The 19659-nt window shown below is 37.0% G+C and overlaps 1 protein-coding gene across 1 annotated transcript in view; it reads right to left on the bottom strand.

Annotated features, from left to right (window-relative positions):
* Window positions 1-2613: 2613 nt before the first annotated feature.
* Window positions 2614-19659, bottom strand: part of LOC139738487 (transmembrane protein 198-like) — a 77815-nt gene continuing 60769 nt past the window's right edge. Inside the window, exons 4-5 of the mRNA XM_071649115.1 lie at window positions 8742-8875; window positions 2614-3416 (exon numbers count right to left, since the gene is read on the bottom strand). Coding sequence (XP_071505216.1) covers window positions 3192-3416; window positions 8742-8875 — 359 coding nt within the window. The 3' untranslated portion in view covers window positions 2614-3191. The remainder of the gene's footprint in view (window positions 3417-8741; window positions 8876-19659) is intronic.

Raw genomic sequence — 19659 nt, forward strand, 5'->3', positions numbered from 1 at the left:
AGACACACTACCTTTACAATAAATGCAAGGTGTGTAAATCTAATGACAAGTATCACACTTTTTCAGAGACACAAAACACACATTTGCTCCACACACTAATTTCACTACCTTTTCCATCATCTACACACTACTAGCTTGCAATTCACTCATATTAAACTCAGGCAAACCTTAACCCATTGAGGACGGGCTGATTTGGCAACAACACACATTTGCCATGGACACCTGCCTGAGTATACTCGGGACTAGTCTTCAAAAGGTTAAGGTCTCAGCACTCATAAAAACACGAGATCAAACTAGAGACTGAATACAAGCTTATCAAAGGCAAATAATCTCTCTTTTTTATGTACATGCAATATGTCAATTCATAGCAAACCTTTATTTGATCTCGGACTACTCACTATTTGCATTTATTACAGCATTGTTCACATTCTCTAGCACATCACAGACACTTGTATGTACAGCTTTTGAGTAAATTTCAATATTGATGCATCAACAGATTTCTGAAGGTAACATGACTGGTAGGTATGTTTTCAATAGGTAACCTTGCCTAGCCTTACCAGAAACAATTTCATCCATATTTTCATGAACATCTTCAAAAAAAAAATTCTAATGCCACAGCAAGCTGGATGATTCATATTGTAATCACTTATAAATTCATGCTAATTGTATATTGAGTCAGAAACTCAGGTGATACTTCTTTCCTAATGCTTTTTCAGGAGTATATTTGCATTGATCTTATCAATTTCAACCAGAAATCAGATGATTTATATCAGGAATCGTGAATATTTAAAGATATTTCCTGCAAAATTGAAGTTGGGTGAGAGGCGGCAGAGGCAGAAGAGAAAACAGGAGTGAATAATCACATTGCACAGGGAGTGAAGCAACCTTATTCATGACTACCAGTACTCAAATGCTTTCTTCACACTCATAAATTAACAAGTACAGCTGTATATCATGACACTATTTTATTGCGCTGTACAACAAATGTGACACAAGCTTCTGACTTTTTCTCTCTTTTTTGTCAAGATTGAGATCAAAAGATTTAGCATTACATAATTGAAGATGATTGTAACAATATGGCAGTACTTCTTTTGAAATACATAATGTGAATACAGACTTTGAGGCCATTTCAAGAGGTTTGCAATTACAGCAATTTGCAATGATTTCATTTACTAAGGCAACAGACAGGAAACAACAATTAAGTTGTGAATATTCAAAATGTCACTGCAGTCGCTGCAATTTATTGCAATTTACAGTGCTTGCAACACCATTATGAAATGGGATACAGAATGAGCAAATTGACATTAACAGAAATGTTTCAGATCGACGGAGAGCTGAATGATAGTTGTATCACACCATTACAAGGGACTTTACTGTTACAATGTACATCTCAACTTGAGGCGAAATTGCTGATGTCTTCATATGTATGGCAGTCAGCTGATCTTTAAGTATGGGCTTGAAGTTCAGCCTTCATGGCTCAACATGGGTTGGAAGCTTACTGTTCATGATGTGTGTGTGTGTGTGTTGCCCTTTAAGAGCTGTTTGAAATTGACAATGAAAACTCCCAAATGGTGTCAGCACAATCCACATCACATGTCGATAATCGTGTCCCAAAAATGGCTTTCAAGAAACATTATGTAAATCATAACATTTTATCATTATGTCTTCTGTTATAACTGCAAAGGGTAATAAGTTCACAGTTATCCAATAATGGACAACTCGTAAGTTACAAATGGAACATGACTTTCGGGAATAATTCATATGCTATCTTCATCAGACAATATATGAGTGAAGTTAAAAACTCCACAATTATTCATAAATACACTTATACGATCCACAAATTGACAAAAAGCCATTGCTTTGCTAACTGAGAAAGCATGCTGTATCTATGTGTACAGCCAAACACTGGAGCTTTGTTGTGTACAGCACACAAAACAACATGCATGACCAGGGAGCTTGTTTTTTCTTCTCCTTCATCTTCCAGGAACAGTGTTTTTCAAACAAGCAAGCATCCTGTTTAATTCAATTGTAAATCATGCATTTAGTTAAAAGTAAAATCTGAATCTGAAGAAAGTTAGCAAAGATTGTTATCGTGTACATCTGGCCCAAATGGCATTTTTATATTTAAGCTGGCAATGCTGGGTAAGCTAAACTGTGTAACATTCTACTCTGGCTCTCTAGCATGTTGGAGAATGCTACCAGTCATCAACTGAGTTCATGCAAGTTTACAATCTCCAAACCACAGAAGTAATATTCCAGTTTGTTGTAAAGTGTTCAGTTTTTGTTGTCTACAAGTCCTCTGCAGTTTTCACTTTTCTGGTAAGGTGAATATATGAGCTACTTTCTGAAAGCCTCCAAACTGCTGGTTCATGCTGATACTCAGTTGACAGCCGCCCTGATCTCTATGACCAGGTAAACAAAATGACTGGTGATGTAGGTCACAGAATCATGGTAACTGGATTACTGAATAAATTAGAGAATACAAGGCTCATGAAGTTTGACCCCGTTTACAGTGAGCGAAAAGGCTGGGTACGGCCGCGGCCGAGCCCAGTCTTCATTTCAGTGTAAACGCGCAAAAGGCCAAAACAGCCACGCTCTGGAGGTGGTCTCGGCCGCGGCCGAGCCCGGCCTTTTCTCCGTGTAAACGCAAACTGGGCCAAATGCAGTACCAAATTTAGTCTGGCTTCCAGACCCTCTGTCCGTACTATTTCACTGTTCAGGATATTAATGCCCTCAATGTCGAAAACTAGTATAGTTTAAGGTAGTTTTGTCCTGCAAAGGATTTTTCCTTCGGCAAAGGTGGTGACTTTGTCGACGCCGCGGAGTCCAGTTGGCAAAAGGTCCGGAAACCAGACTATACGAAATTGCGTTTGTTACCAAGCAGAGTGCCACTACGACAAAATATTGAAAGGTTTGAATTGAAAGCCCGGGCCGAGCCCGGCAGTGTAAACGGACAAAATTGCCGCGCTCGGCCCAGCCTCGCACTGTAAACGGGGTCTTTGCTGCCTTGCGGTTCATCAAGCATTCTTCAGTCTATGTACAGTGCAGATAATGTATCCTCCTTGTGGGTCCAAACAAACTGAAGTGAGCATACTGGAATTTTCAATCTGTCCCCTCGATATCTGTTTAACAAGAAGCAGTGTAAGTGTACATCAGAATCCCTTGTATCCGATGGGTGGTTGCCAGAGATGCTATACCTCAACAATCTCAGCTTCGTCTACCTTGGTCATGCCCTCAACAGAATCAATGGTTTTGGTAGGAATCTCATCCATGGTGGTCTGCAGGGTGGTCATAGTGTCAGTGTTGGTGTCAGTGAAGGAAGCAGCAGGGACTGCTGGCTCAGGAGGGATGTGCTGGATAGAGGCAATGCGCTGCATCTCTGGTGACAGGTGGTCTTGGATGCTTTGCAAGTAACTCTGTCGTGGATAAACGTAGAAAAATAAGATTTGAAATGATAACTGTACAATCACACAACCCAAAAAACGTCATTCTTCTTTCTTCTTTTTCCTTCCTTCTTTGTGATATACATTGTAGGTGATGTGAAGCAAGTACAGAGTACTTCAATGTGGCAATATGAATACCCTAAAAATAGTGCAAGATACACTAAGCCTATAAGAGTCTATTTGATACCAATTTCATTTTATTTACACTCATTCCATTTACAAAAATCTGAATAAAGGGTACCACTAGGCAAAGGACTTTGTGTGTTTGATATATATAATAGACACACCACTCATAAACATGAAGTGTGACTATTTCATCTAAAAATTACTACCAACTCAACAAAAGGACAATATTTGTTCAATCTTCTGCTAGGTGATGCTCCACAATGATACATCTCTCCATGCATTCATGCAGCATCATGAATCAGTATATCACTGGCCCCTGCATGCACCAGTCAAAACCAATGCAAGTGCATGCATAATAATAGCTAGCCTGTACCAGGTCTACTCTATCTGTGTGCAAGTTACTAATACTTCAAAGCACTATGATACTGTTGTGCTGCTTGAAATTTCCTTCTGACATTGAAAGTATGAGACTCTACATTTCTAATGCCTGGAACCATGATTAGTCATTTACAGAAATTTATAGATTTTAAACCTTAATAACAAATTCTGATGTAGAACGAAGTTCATCGCCACATCAAATTGAAAGGTGTACATGCATTGGTAGCAGTTCCACATATTGCATTTCTGTTCATCAGAACAGCCACAACTCAGTCATCCTCTTCATTGAGTTGTAAAGAAGACTTTTCTTTTAAAGACAGGAGAAGGTTTACAGGTTTTTTCCAAGTATTTCTCACTTGTGAATTAATTCAATTATCTTTACAGTCATCCATGGAGAGTTTTTCTTTTTGTTTCTTCAAAAGTGCATGTTTATCACTTGCCTTCATGAACCTTTCTTCAAAGAAGATGCACCATGAGCATTATGCAGTTTCAAAATCATCCAAAATAATTTTATTCACATCTTCAACAAATTCACTCAAAATTACTTTATCAAAAGAGAATTTATTCTACTATTAGTACTAAATATAGTATAATACAAGGGGTAGATACTGTTCGTTAGGAGGAATAGGCAAAACAACAGACTGACTAAGTTTTTCATGCTTTCCTTAGGTAATGACTAAATCTACGATTGATGAAGTTGTGCGCATGACTCTGGCCTGACCATCAATAACTAGCACTAAGTTGCAGCTATCAAGCAAGTCTATAAGGCACTTCATTTGCCAGAAATTTGTATCTTATCTTATTACCATTAATATCACCCTGAATAGAATGTACTGTATGTCATCAGAACTGGATGAAAGAAATCAACCTCAGTTCATATCAGTGATGTGATCGTCAGTTATATATTTGTTTGAGAAAACACAGACTTCACAATCCTTTCTTTATCTGTCTGATTTTAGAAAAACCTTTTTTTTTTTTAAAATCTGTTTATGAAAATCAACTCATGTGGAAACATACAATGTAATGTGGAAATCTCTTTAAAAACTGAAAACTGAAACTATTGAAACAAAACCAATTAAAAAGAGATTGCTGTCCTGCTACACATCTAACTGCAGAGGGGCCAGACAAGGGTACTTGTTTCCACATTCCAGCAGAACTTTGCATACAGGGCATACACATACTGCCAGAGAAGGCTTCTCTGGCAGGCCTCATGTACCGGAAAAGAGAATGACTAATCGATACCCCATCTCTTCATCTCATCCCACAACCTGTGAGAGTTTCAGGCTGTTTGAACTGGCAATGAGTGGCCTAGAGGGTAACTCCATGGATGGGCTTTTTCATGAATTAAATCAATATAGCATGTAGGTTGAGGTGTATGTGCAAGAATTTCATTTGCCTCAAAAACTGAATTCTTGCCATGGTATGAAAACACATGCTTTCCAAAACAAATGCTTTCCAAAACAAATCACCAATCTTTGTAAGTTTGTATATACATCTTGTAAAGTCTGTATTGATGACACTGTGAATCCATCAAGTGCAGCATTTCAATTTTCATTCAAGTGTATGACACAATGTGCCTGGTTGATACCATTTGCTGACCGAGGAGTCAGTATCATTCGTCTGTTTTTCTTGTGTGGGTACAGGTGGGGGACCACTTCACAGGGTTAGCACAGACTCTTTGTGATGAATGACCCTAATAGAAGGTGGGACCCAGCTTTTATTACAATTGCTTTGTTTCACTTTGATTTGGATGTCTCAGTCATTCCAAAACTGATTTTCATCAAAAAACTCTGAATTCCTCTTAATAGAATGGCATGCTCTGTATCATTTCATAAGTGTTTTTTTTTTGCACTTCACAAAAAGTTAAAGGCCCAATCCTTATCCCCACAAATACTGTACCATCCATTTAACTGCAATCTCCCGAGGAAAAAAGTATCAACACACCAGTGACTTTGAAATTCTGCAGCTCGTCTTTCAATGCTCACTCAAAAAAAATCAAACCCTAATCTATATCTCCAGTTCTTCAACAAGTTCTAAGGTCTCTTCACTGGTTCCCTGTGAAGAAACAAATCTCCTTTAAAATCCTTTTGCTGATATATCTTCACCCAATCATATTAATGAGTAAATCAGTCACATGCAGGTGCACTTATATTTCATGTACCAAAAGTGAAACATACATGGGGTGATTGAGCATTTTTTCTTAACACGTCTCAAGCTGTGAAATGATCTCCTAAGACTATTTGCCAAGTTTTCACAATCAAGGCAAGTTTAAAACAAAACTCAAAACACACTTGTTCAACCTTTAATCACTTATGCCTTATTTGTATTAGTAATTGTTGCCTAATTGCTTCTCTGTTCCTGTGTATCATGTCATGTGTAGTTGGTTGTTTGTATGTAAGTGCTATGAGCATCAAAAGGTGGACCTGTGTGCTATACAAGTAGCAATCATTACTATTATCATTCTGGTGTCCAAATCACAGTTAATCTACAATTAACTGTAACACTGTCACATGATTGAAACCTGGAGTTGCAAAGGATTTCTACCTTTTAGTGAAATACCATATGCACACGCAAATACCATTGCCATTGGGCAAAAATAAAGTGCATTTTATAGGTTATGCAGGAGGGGCTGGCACATCACTCTTCTTTCAGCAGCTGGTGCCCTCCTGTGGGTCTGCTGTTGCCTAGCAACAAGTACACACTCAAGTTCAAATCCTTTCAGCTTGCCGATTTGTCAAAACAAGATCAGCTTTGAAAACAGCATTTCAGCTTTGTTTTCATGTCATGCAAATGAAATCCAGTAACCTTATACAATATCTTACGAACTGCCATATATAAAAATGTTCACTCCCAATCGAAGGCAACATACAGATTTCATGAACAATATCCTAGTAAGTCAGAATCATTTTGTTGGATCACACATTCACAGTATCCTTTCAAAGACAATGATGCAATCTGCAAAGTCTTTGCGAGGAATTTTTTTTTTTTCTGCTTTTCAGCAACAGTCATATCCAATACTTATCTCCAGTCTGCATAAAACAAACACTTGCAGTCACACAATGAATTTCACATTAGTACATGTACATGCAGTGAAGATTTAAAAGTATTCTATTCACCTTCACATTCAAATTTAAAGGGTGTGTACAGTTCTGGTCGAGGTGAGGATTTAGCTTTTAACATTTTGCGAGATATTCAGAAACCAATCTTTGAGGATGTCAAAGAGCATGCAATTCTAAAAGGTATCAAAAGTTTATTTGATGAAAATCGATTTTGAAATGGCTGAGATATCCAAAAATAAGGTGAAACAAAGAGATCCTAATAAAGTTGTGGCATGTCGCCTTTTATTATTATCACTTTTTTGGATATCTCAGCCATTTGAAAACCAATTTTCATCAAATAAACGTTGAATCCTTCTTGAAATTACATGCTCTTTCATATTTCATAAGAGGTTTCTCATTTTCTCATTTAGAAATGTTCAAAACATGAATCCCTTACCTCAACCAGTACTGTACAGTCCCTTTAAAAGTACACTGTAATCCTAGCAAAATCTTGGCACATCTTTCTCAGCAGACACAGGAATATGAGAGAGTATTGCTAGAAATTTAACATTGCCACAAAATACCTGATAAACAATATAACCATGGTGAAAATGGTGTGATGACTCAGCAGCTATCTGTGGGCACTACACAGTTGTTCAGATGGGGAGAGTGTACCATCATGGCTTCATTCTGAATTTTATGACACTGAAAGGATAAATCTTTGCTCCACCACATATTCAGCAGCCAACGATCAATAACTTACAAGGGCATTTTTTTTTTCTGTGCAGATATCAGGGACATTTGTGTGCTTGAGTGTGTCTCTGCAAGTGAGTGAGTGTGTTTGTGTGTGTGTTTGTGTGCGCATGTGCATGAGGCTGTAAACAGATGTGAAGGTAGGTCATTATCCAACCAGAACCAACTACCCTTTTTTCCTATTCAAGGATGATGCGGTGATTTTTCAGTGGGTTGTAAGATTCCAACCATTTCAACTAAAAGCCCTGTGAGATATAAACAGACCACAGAACTTGGGGTAGCCTCCACTGAACATCCCAGGAACATTGTTACCCCATGACTGGTGAGATGCATGACAGTAGACAACCTCCGGGTAATCTCTGCAGGAACCCAGGGTAAATTTTACCCTGGACCTTTTTTTTTGTGTGTGTGTTCAACAAGAGGTGAGGCTTTCATACGTGCAATGACACTGGACAATCTGACCAAAAGGACCAAATCAGGTTCTGACAAATTATATGTTTTGTCATTCAAACGGTCATAATTTCCTGAGACTTATCCATTTATACTGAACACTTTCCTTGATCTGTTTGGGGTGTGAGAGTACTTGCAAAAGAAGATTTAGAAAAATCTGAAACTTATAAGAATATAAGTCTGAAGTGAACATTTCAATGCATTTGATCTGCAAAAAAAGTCTGAAGAGTGGGTTTAGGGTAGAGTAAAAAAAAAAATCTGAAATCAGAGTAAACTCTGAACGCTCACATCCTTTTCTTTTGCTCTGGTTTTGCTGACTTTTTACCTTCCTGAAATACCTTTAATCCAACCACACCTTCCCAGATGCCTGCTCTTAATCTTTTGTTAGTGGGACAAATGCAAATTGATACATTATTTTTCTGCAAAATAAGCTAATTACAATCAACTTTTGTAACAGATATCATCAACAGGGTAGCATGACATGACAATGAAAATATGCATTTAAGAAATGACATAAAGAACCTAGTACTGTCTTGTGATTACAATCACTTACTTGTGTCACTATGTCAGCATTTCGGCTACGTGCACGGTAGAGATCACAATATTTCTGCACCCTGACTTCTTCCCTTGCCTCTCGCTGTCTCATCTTCTGCAGCTCCACTCGCCTTGTCTTTGAATGCCCTCGAACTGTCATTATAACAAAGAGACAGACCAGCCATTACAATCCTGAACAATGTAAACCTGAGAGCCAAGGAAAGAATGCATGTCATCAAATCAGATGAGGTTATAAAATGTTGTGGGGCCTTCGAGACAGGGATCACACAATCTACTTCTTATAGAATAATAACAAAACAAACTTAACAAAAAATCTGTACTTGTATTTTATATTTTAGGTACAAATAGATTATGATCTCAACTACTCTTAAAATCAGAAAAAAAAAGCCACATCACAAAATCTTTTGACAATAAGACCAGTTGAACTGGCTTAGATTTCAGGTATTAACTTAAGGTCAGCTGTCCTTGATGACCAGAAAGCCCCAAAGTGGGATATTCTCTTTCGGTATAACTTTGAATCACCTATACATAGATACGTTTACTTGATGCTCATAACCATAGAATTTCTTGCGTTTGAGAAAAGATGCCCCAATGGAGCACTGTGGTCAGTGGCCCATTGAAAAGATAAAGCTTGTGGCTGAGCTTAACCCTTTGCAAGTGCTGCAGAACTGCTGCTTGTTTAGTGCCTTACAGCATTTGCATTCAAAATAGCTTTAAACAAAAGTGCATACAAATGTATCAAACATATTCAATAGTACTTAAGTCATGTATTTGTTCCAGAAGGAACAAGTTTACTAATCATCGGCTATACTTCATTGTGCTTGTGGTGCTACAAAGTCTTATTCACAAGGATTCACACTTTCCCACTAACACATGCAGTATACTACTTTGCAAGGGACTATCGTCACCACATGTGGCATACTACACACTTCTGACACTTATCAAGTGGTGCTCATTGAATCAAGCTACAAAAACTTCCTATTACTGGTTATAAGCAATACATGAATAAAGCTTGTGGTTAAGGAATAATTTTTGTGTTATTCATAATGAGTTGACAATGATGATACTTGGGCACCTGCATGATTATGCCTACGCTTGTATGTTGCTGGAAAATGTACCAGGCAATATGGAAATATTCAACAGAACTTTACCCAGGATACTGTCAACTGATATACATGTTCATCAACAAGGTCACTATATGTCTGTAGCATCAAATTAACAAATGTTGTATTATAATTCAAACCCAAGCCTGGCAACCTGTTAATGTTTACAGCGCACTCCCATTACAACAAAGTCCTCAGGACTGGCATTTTTTTTTCCACTATATCGAACAGTCAAACAGTAAAGTACATAAAAATATAGATAATTTTGGGACCTGAACTTTCATTTCGTTGTAATGTGAACTTGGTTACAACCGAGTCTGTTATATCAGGAGTGCACTGTACACCAGTACAAGTACAGTCAAACCTGTCTATAGTGGCCATCCAAGGGAAATAAAAAAGTGGCCACTACAGGTGGCCGATATAGACAGGTTGGTGGCCATTTTGAATTTCAACACTTGCATTTCATAATAGCAGAAAATATCGCATGTTATTCTTAAAAACAACAACCAGCAAATAAGTTTGCATGTGCAGCTATTATGGGGATTTTTGTTGCACAAAAATGTTGCCTGCTTCTGTTCTTTTGGTTTTAAGAACAACATTTCAGACCTGAGGAACTGCTCTGTTTCGTACCGGTTTGCATGAACTGGGTTCATGAGTGCTGAGTTCGATGGAGACTGATAATGTGTGAAGCTTACGTAAATAACAAACAGTACCCAGACAAGTACCATATTGTCCTGCATGGTTCAAAGGAACTTAAACACTAATTAGTCGGCATTTTAGTAAAATTCTAAGATGTTACGAGGAGTTGTCTTTGCCTTTGTAGCATCTATTCAGGGCGGCATTACTGAAGCCTAGATCCAATCTAGTCAAGTTAGTGGTAAGACGGCTTTTCGTGGCAAAGAGCTGCATTACTTTTGTCAATGGTGTCTGTGACTGAGCTAGGACTCGGTAGAATTCACGCAAGGAACGTAAAAGACATCGTATTCATGGCTGATTTAACGGTTCAGCTGAATTTTTCTGGCCGCTATACGTAGGATATTCACCACGGGATACAAAATGAGTGGCCACTGGCCGCGATAGGCAGGTGGCCGCTATATAAAGGGTCCACAATACAGTAATTTCATCCAGGGGATTTTTCAGTGGCCGCTGTAAGCAGGTGGCTGCTATAGAGAGGTGGCCGCCAAGACAGGTTTGACTGTATTTGTGTTAGAACTCTGGACATTTTTTATTTACTACCTGGTAGTTTGCTTTACACAGGAACGTGAGTTCTGAGAATGCCAGTGGCCAGCTTTGAACAGGTGAGGAAAGCTTGCATCTGGGATTGCCTACTATGGTGTGCTACATGAAGAATGCATAGTGCATTTTCACCAGCAAGAAGATTCCAAAGCATGTCCCACTTTAATCCAATTCTGATAACATGCCTGATTACAATACAGTAGGCTGTAGTAAACTGAAGAGAAGTTGCAACTATAATGTACACCACACAAATTCAGCAGACAACTTGAAACTTGTAGAGTTAGTCTATAGTCCGCAAAATAGTAAGCTGGTAGAAAGCTTGGACTTTGATGGCTGTAAATTCAGCGTTAAAGGCATTATTTACCATTTGCAGATGAAACAAAAACCCTGATTTAGTGCTTCAATGTGGTTCTAAAATGTGAGTTAGGGATAAAAACAAGCAATGTAATAATTTGAATCAGTATAATTAATGTTAAGTATTGTTAAGTATAATAAGTGAACAATAGTTATTATAGAGTTGTTTCTAGACTAAACTGTCTACAGTTATGGTTTAGGGCAAGTCCAAGCTATTTTGCACCAGTAACGCGTGGGACATCACAAGAAGATTTAGCCCTATATTGCACTGTTAAGATTGAAATTTCATATGTTGGGTTGCTTTTGATAGCTAGTAGGTACCTTCATTCAAAACAATTGAAATGATGAGAATCACACATTCAGTATTTAATTTATGCAAATTTATTCTCCAGTAACGCATGGGACCACAAAAATTGTCCTTTTTTCTTCCTTTACTTTTATCTCAATTATTGTGAAAATACTTGGTATACTATAAAATCATTACAAACATCTTTTTCTACAACAATAACTGTACCTGAAACAAAACATTTTAGAAAAAATCATGAAACTGTTCTCTCAAGGTCAATTATAGAAAGATAGGTACAGTAACGCGTGGGACAAGTAACGCGTGGGACATTTTTGTCACTATGAATATTGTGATGTGAATTGCACATTTGCTCAGAGAAACTTTAATTTGGGGTAGTAATTAACTAAATAGATGTATTTCTAATAAATTCTTGCAAATATTCAAATGATTTAGACCCATCAGAACAATAGATATAATAAAAAATATGAAATGCCTGTGTTATCCTTTATTTTTTTGACATTTGACTTTGAATGTGACCTTGAAAATAGCATGCAATGATCTTTTGTGAATTATTCATCCAAAGTGCAACTTTTCACCAAATTTCGAGTCAGAATTCAGAAAATTACAAAAAATCCCTCAATAATGTACACATTTCCCATAGAAAACTAAGACTTAGTACACCTCCATTGACTTGTACACAAATCGTCCCACGCGTTACTAAATTTAATTGAAAATTGCAAGTATGAGATTTATCAGACTAACTTTTTATCTCTTGGATATGATTAGGTCCATTGTGAATTTGGTCTTTTGAAAGTTTCAAGTCAATTAAATCATTAACTTCTATGCAAATGAGAAATAATGACCTAAAAAAAGTAACGCGTGGGACATGCTAATTTTGGCCCATCCCTCATTTGCATATTAAATCAGTTGAGAAACTGAAAATCACAGTCATTATAACTTATGGTCACCATACTTATTTTCAGAAAAAACTTGTAAAAATTAAAAGATATATTTTAAAATGCAGAATTTTTGAATGTCCCACGCGTTACTCTAAATTTTAATTTATGCAGATTAATTAATTTATTGCTGGTTATGGGGAAGGATTTTTACTTTTTCTTTATGAAATTCATGTATTTTAACTTCTTAGCTTTAAAATGATATCAAGTTTATGTAGATTGACCCATTTTGAATTTTCAGCCTTGTGTGATCAAATAGCTTGGACTTGCCCTTTAGTGAGAAAAAATAGTGATATCTTAGATCTTATATTTTACGCTTTATTGCAAATTTAGGATGTTTTGTGATACAACATAAATGTGATATCTTGTACATTTTTTAAAATCACTGCTCCCAATGGCATAGTACCTTTAAAGTGAAGAACTTTGTAATTTTCGACAAACAAAAAATTGGTTACACATAGAGTACACTGTACCGGTACACTACATGTTTCAGTTTGCACTACCTGCTACACACATAACCCAGTGCCTGTCACAACAAATTTCTTCATGCCTTTTGGAAACAGCAATTTAGCAGGAAGTTTGCATGCTCCACCCTCAGATAGGTATTGGCACATATTCACTCAATTACAATATGTGTCATCCCTGGGTCCCGTTGCATAAAACTTTTTTAGCAACCTTAGAAAATTCAGGTTGGGATATGCCCAACCTGAATTTTTTAAGGTTGCTAATCTAAGAATGTAAAATCCGTTGCATAAAAACTCTGGTTGGGAGCTTCCAACCGGAATTTTGTGATTTCAACCGGAAAAAAATCCGGTTGGAGTTTTATGCAACGGGCCCCTGATCATTCACAAGGAAATTTGTGGTAAAACCTACTGATATTAAAGGGGCACAGTGAACGCTCCTGATTTCCTTTATATTTTGTTCTAGTCACAACTGGAACTCATTCTTTCACTTGTGTTGTTTTTGTTTTTTGTTTTTACTTTTTTCAGTTCAGTGCACAATGGTACCAAATATGAATGAAATGCCTGTCCTAATACCAGCAATGAAACATCTTCTTGAAATTGAATAAACTCCCTTTTAAGAATTTCCTTTCATTGCGCAACACAACAAAACTAACGAACAAAAACTAAACACACACACATAAGGAATGGCCTCACCTGTAAATTCAATAGGGAGTGATTCAGGCTTTGTATGCATCTGTCTGTTTTGACCCAATCCAATTCAGTTTAGGGTATAGATGTCACTTATGACCTAACTCACCAATTTGCGAATCAGTTAGTGGGTTTTTTTTAAAAAAAATAAATAAATTGGTTGCGTAAAGACAGAATGCTCCACTACAGCCAGCATGGGATGTTTTATGTGTAAAACTGTACATAATACATGTTACCACTGAAGTTTGGGCAAGGAGGTACTCCTTGGTTTGGGGCACTATCATGTAGCAACCATAAGCAACTACAATGAAACAATATACTGCCACGCATTGCTAAAAATTAGTATAATATCAAGAGCTTCAAAACAAACACAGGGGCTCTTTGAAACAAATAAGTTGAGCAACAATCATACTCTGTGTCCCATTTTTGATGAAGACCCAAAGATATACACGTAAAAGCTACCAGACATTCTAAATGGGAGATCCAGACATATTTCAATGTCAAGGAATCTTAAAATATCCAACAGAAGCAACTCTCCTTACAAAAAATAGCATGATTCATGATTCCATATTTATCCCTAGATGTACTTCAGAGTGTAGAATCATTTCCCTTCCAGTAATCTTTGCAGACACGGGGGTTAACTCTGCACGGAACTGTTGATCGAAATATGTCTTGACTTCCAGCCTTTAACGATTGTACAGCTGCTCTTTCAGTGTTTGTCTTTAATATTAGGGTCAACATCTTACAAAACGCAGTGACTTGTGAAAAAAAAAAACAACTTTCACCTATTATACTTTTAAAAGGAGACAATATGATTGCAGGTCTGTCAAGTCAAAAGCTTCTTCCATTGGCCGTGTTTGCACAGCGTTGAAATGTCATGTAGATATCACTGAAACTTTCCACTTCCTATCAGGTTAAGCCATTGGATCTCCGGACAGGTATCATAAAAAAAAAAATCATCAAAACTTGGAAGATTTATCAGTGAACAAAGAATGCGATTGCAGGTTTTCCCACCATTCACAACTTTGTTTGACTTTAATCAAAGTTTGATTTCAAAGTTAGAGTGAATCATATGGAATTTGTGTCCATTTGTGTCTGCTGATTTGTGTAGTTTGACTCACAATATGGATATAGTGAATTTACAGAGCAATTTGTCTTGTTTGTATTGTATCCTCAGGCTCTGTGATACGATACTAACTTGGTGAATGTCTATTCAGTAAATACATAAATCATATCAAAGCTAAAAATGTTGCCAGGAACAGAGAATAATGAAGGTTCAATAGCACCACAGAGGGAGGAAGGGAAAAAATCTTTACACATGTGCAATGCTCTTACTATCATTCTATGAGCTGATTTGTACAATTGTACGAGTACTGTACTGCAAAATATGATTTTGAATTGCGATAGCAAACTGTTCGAATTATACATGTGTACTACAAATACATGTTACCTTCAAATGACTACAGCAGAACTTTGAATACATATTGTAGACTGAGCCATGCACGGCATATCGTAAATATAGCTCTCATACAACATGTTAGGCCTACAGTAGATGTGCATACGGTAGGTATCAGAGCCATCATTAGATAGCCATGTTGTGCCATACACTTGTAGCTCTCAAACAGTGTTTTCACAACAAATAAGCTCGATGACTATTCAAATGCCTTGTCTTTGTTTTCACAACAAATAATACTGTACAACTACACCAATTTACATGTATGTACACATTCACAATTGTGTGTTATCTCTATTATAGAGATACACAGTGTATAATGCATGTAGGCCTAGACTGTAGATCTCACCATCCTCGAGATTCTAGAGGATTAAGAGAATATGCACCTGTCATGACAGCCCTAAGAAGTGAGGAAGGTGAGAGGGATAGTGCAGAACTGAGGGAATATCAACCTAACCCATGGCATAACCAGGTGACCATAATTTGTCATCAGTGATAAACAAATCATTTCTATTGAAACAACAATTTAAAATTTCTTTTTTTTGTAGGTGTCACTGATCTGGGATTGAAGGGGCCCTATAGCACCAATGGAAAGCTGTAATGTATAGACATTATTGCACCACGTAAAACACAGGGTGACTGGTACTGATATTCCTGCTTCGAATGTTAATATAATACCATGTTTTTTGTTGTGGTCATTCCTTTATCTAACCTCGATGAAACTTTCATTGTTTTGTCTGATGTTCTCTATTCCATAGTAAGCTTGAACATGGAACATGATATTACAGCAAAATCTAAAATATGTAATTATTTAAAAGGTCCCTGCAATCCAAATGTAAGTTGACCTCCATTGATGCATTTTGCTATGTACATATCCAGATCACTAATATATTTTTTTATTTGATTTGTATGTAGGCCCTATATATGTATTTACTTATGACAAACTGGTTGTACATGTTTTTCATGTTCTAAACATTTTGATTTAAACACCAGTCATTTATGTATATAAAAATCCTGCACAGAATTTCCTGTAATATTTCTACTGGGCGATTAGAATGAATTGAATAAACTGAATTTAAATGAACTTTGTGAAAATATGCACCACACATGCATGTATACTTTCAAACACTTTTTTCCCCCCTCAAAATCCTCTAGATCATTTTCTAGCTGTGACATCCTCCTCCTGTAATATATGAGTTGATGACTAGACACGATTATGTTCCTAACCATTCGTTGCTATGTGGAATCAAAAAATTGTCACACATTTGCATATTAAACAAAGACCATGTGAAGCTGTTGCAAGTGCAGGTAAATGAATAGCAAAATACTCTGAACACATACACACATAGTGACATACTGTAGGCCCCAATACAGTTGGATACAATATTATCGTCCTTGACAACTAATTATCGTTGCAGACTTGTACTCATTCACATCATTCTGTAGACAGAAAGGAAATACATGACAGAGAAACACTGTGTATGTATTACAACAAATGGTCACTCATAGATTTCAGCACTTGCCAGCTCTGTAAGTTTTACAGATAAGTTCCTTGTACATGGTAATTTCATTTAGTTTGACACTTTGGAGAGCCATCTTTTGTGGGTGGAAAAATAAAGAATATGTGAAAATTTTAAGTTCACAAAACTATGTCATGAAATTAGTAATTAGTAGGGTTTATCAAAACAGACATACCATTATACTATAGAAAGACCCATTCAATGATATCTGACCATTTTGTTTAATGGCAAAAAGACAATTTTTGTCAGTCCTGTCTAACTAATTTATGCCATGCTGTCCTTTTTACCATACCATCAAAATGAGAATGAGACAAGTCAGTTCTTATAGACCAGACATGGCAAGTGTGTTACTATTCAGAGACAATTACCTCTTTGAGAAGTCACTGGGGGGTTGCCAGAGGCCACCTGTTTTAACAGGCGATACCCAGAATGGCGGCACAGGAACTGGTTGTCACCTGACTCACCCTCAACGTTCTGCTCTAGGCTGCTTGAATTTTTATTTGCCAGGTTGGTCCAAGGCTTGTCACATGTGTGCAGGTAATACAGAACACCTCACAAAGTGTGTCTTTTTCCATACAATATGTAGATTAAACCCTATAAATTATAGGCCACGAAATGGGGGGGGGGGGGTCCTTTCCCTGCCATTTTCTGCTTTTAAAGGGATGGTATAGTACTGGTGGAGATCAGGATTGGACTTTTAATTTTTTGCGAGATACAAAGAAACCACTTTTGAAATAATACAGAGCATACCATTCTATAAGGAATTCAAAGTTTATGAAATGAAAATCGGTTTTGGAATGGCCGAGACATTAAACAAAGTAAACAAAGCGATCCTAATAATAGGTGGGTCCCACCTTTTATAAGGATTGCTCTGTTTTGGAGATCTCAGCAATTTCAAACCCAACTTTCAGCCAATAAACACTGAATGCCACTTGCAATGGAATTACATGCTTCTTTCATATTTCATGTAAAGAGGTTTCTCATCTCACAAAAAAAAAATGTAAGAAACATGAAGTTAGGTCTCAACTATACGATCCCTTTAATCAAGTGAAGCAAAATTCGTTGAAAAAAAAAATTACAGCTCACCAGCATCATCAGACAAAGCACTGATATGAAAGCATTAATATTTCACACCCTTTAGGACAGCAATAATGTACATCATTATGTTGTCTCTAAAAACAGCTATTGTTTAATCCTTACATGTAATTCCTTGCATATCTGTCACTTTCACTTTGTACTTAAAAATAACATGTTGTCCTGATCATATATAACCAGTGAACTTTTCTTTTTATTCATTTGAAGGATGAAATATCTTATTTCCTTCATACATTTGTACATCACCTGTAAACTACATACAGTAATTAGACTGCATGCAAATAAAAACATTTCCAACTATTTATTCAGTTCACCTTCTCAGAACCAATCTTTGGTACACAGAATATTGAGTTGGATTTCAAACAATTATGATTCAACTCAAATACAAATTTGCACTGCCAACCATATCCAACATACAATGCTGTCAGGTAGATTATTCTGAGAGCACAGGGATCATTTCCCTGGTAAAAATGCTCAATACCAAAGACATACATATTGCACCAGGCCATTTTCAGACTTTATTGCTTTGCAAATGGGTAGTATACAATCATCTTCCTCATTAAAGTGACAAGTCACATTATCTGCTGATGGAAACTAGAAATGTCGCTACAGCGACTGGTTATACCCCCGCCAAACAACATTTCATAAGCTTTGGTCAAAACAACATTTCATAAGCTTTGGTCAAAAAACTGAGGAAGTAGTTAAATCCGCAAGATCTTTCCTTGATCTTCTGCCATTAATATGCCGTTACCATGGCAACGTACTTTCGGGTACTGTCGAAAAATGCGTCTTGCACATCTACAACCAAAGGCACACATCTGTACCAAGTTTCATGGAAATTGGGCAAAAACTGAGGAAGTAGTTTGCAACACAAAATTTTCCATCATTTTGGCTCATAATATGTGAGCTGTTACCATGGCAACATACTTTTTGTCACTGTCAAGAAATGTGTCATGCTGACCTATATCCTAAGACAAACATTCAATATGAATTCCATGAGAATTGGAAGAACACTGATGAAGCAGTTTTGCCATGAAGCATTTTGCCCTATATTTTACCAATAACATGCCGTTACCATGGCAACGCACTTTTTGCCACTGCGGAAATATGTGTCTTGCACATTAACATATTCAGATGAACATCTGTACCTAATTTCATAAAAATTGATCAAAAACTGTGGGAGGAGTTCGCGACGCAAGATTTGTACCCATTTTTGCCCATAATATGCCGTTACCATGGCAACGTACTTTTGGGTACTGTCAAAAAATACGTCTTGCACATCTACAACCCAAGGCACACATCTGTGCCAAGTTTTATGGGAATCGGTTGAAAACTGAGGAAGTAGTTCGCGACGCAAGATTTGCAACGGACCGACCGCCCGACCGCCCGACCGCCCGACCGCCCGCCCGACCGCCCGACCGTCCGCTGATTCCTATATACCCCCTTCAAACTTCGTTTGGCGGGGGTATAAAAAAAGTGGGAGGGTACTTAGAGCAGTATAGGTTCCCTCTGCTGTATTGTGATTTAAAATTGTGATTTAAACCTTCATTCATAAGAATGTTTCCTGATAAAATGTACATGTTCCATTTCTCATTATCTCTCCTTCTCTCCCTCCATCCATCCATCTTTTTCCTTTATATAGCTACTTTGAACTGTTAACATAAATTCCACCCAAACTTTGACATGGCAGCATGCACAATATGCATGTAGTAATGATAATAATAATAATAATAATAATAATAATAATAATAATAATAATAAA

Source organism: Diadema antillarum, unplaced genomic scaffold, assembly GCF_040938485.1.
Source record: "Diadema antillarum isolate AM-2024a unplaced genomic scaffold, OU_Dant_1.0 seq00000746_RagTag, whole genome shotgun sequence".
NCBI lineage: Eukaryota > Metazoa > Echinodermata > Echinoidea > Diadematoida > Diadematidae > Diadema > Diadema antillarum.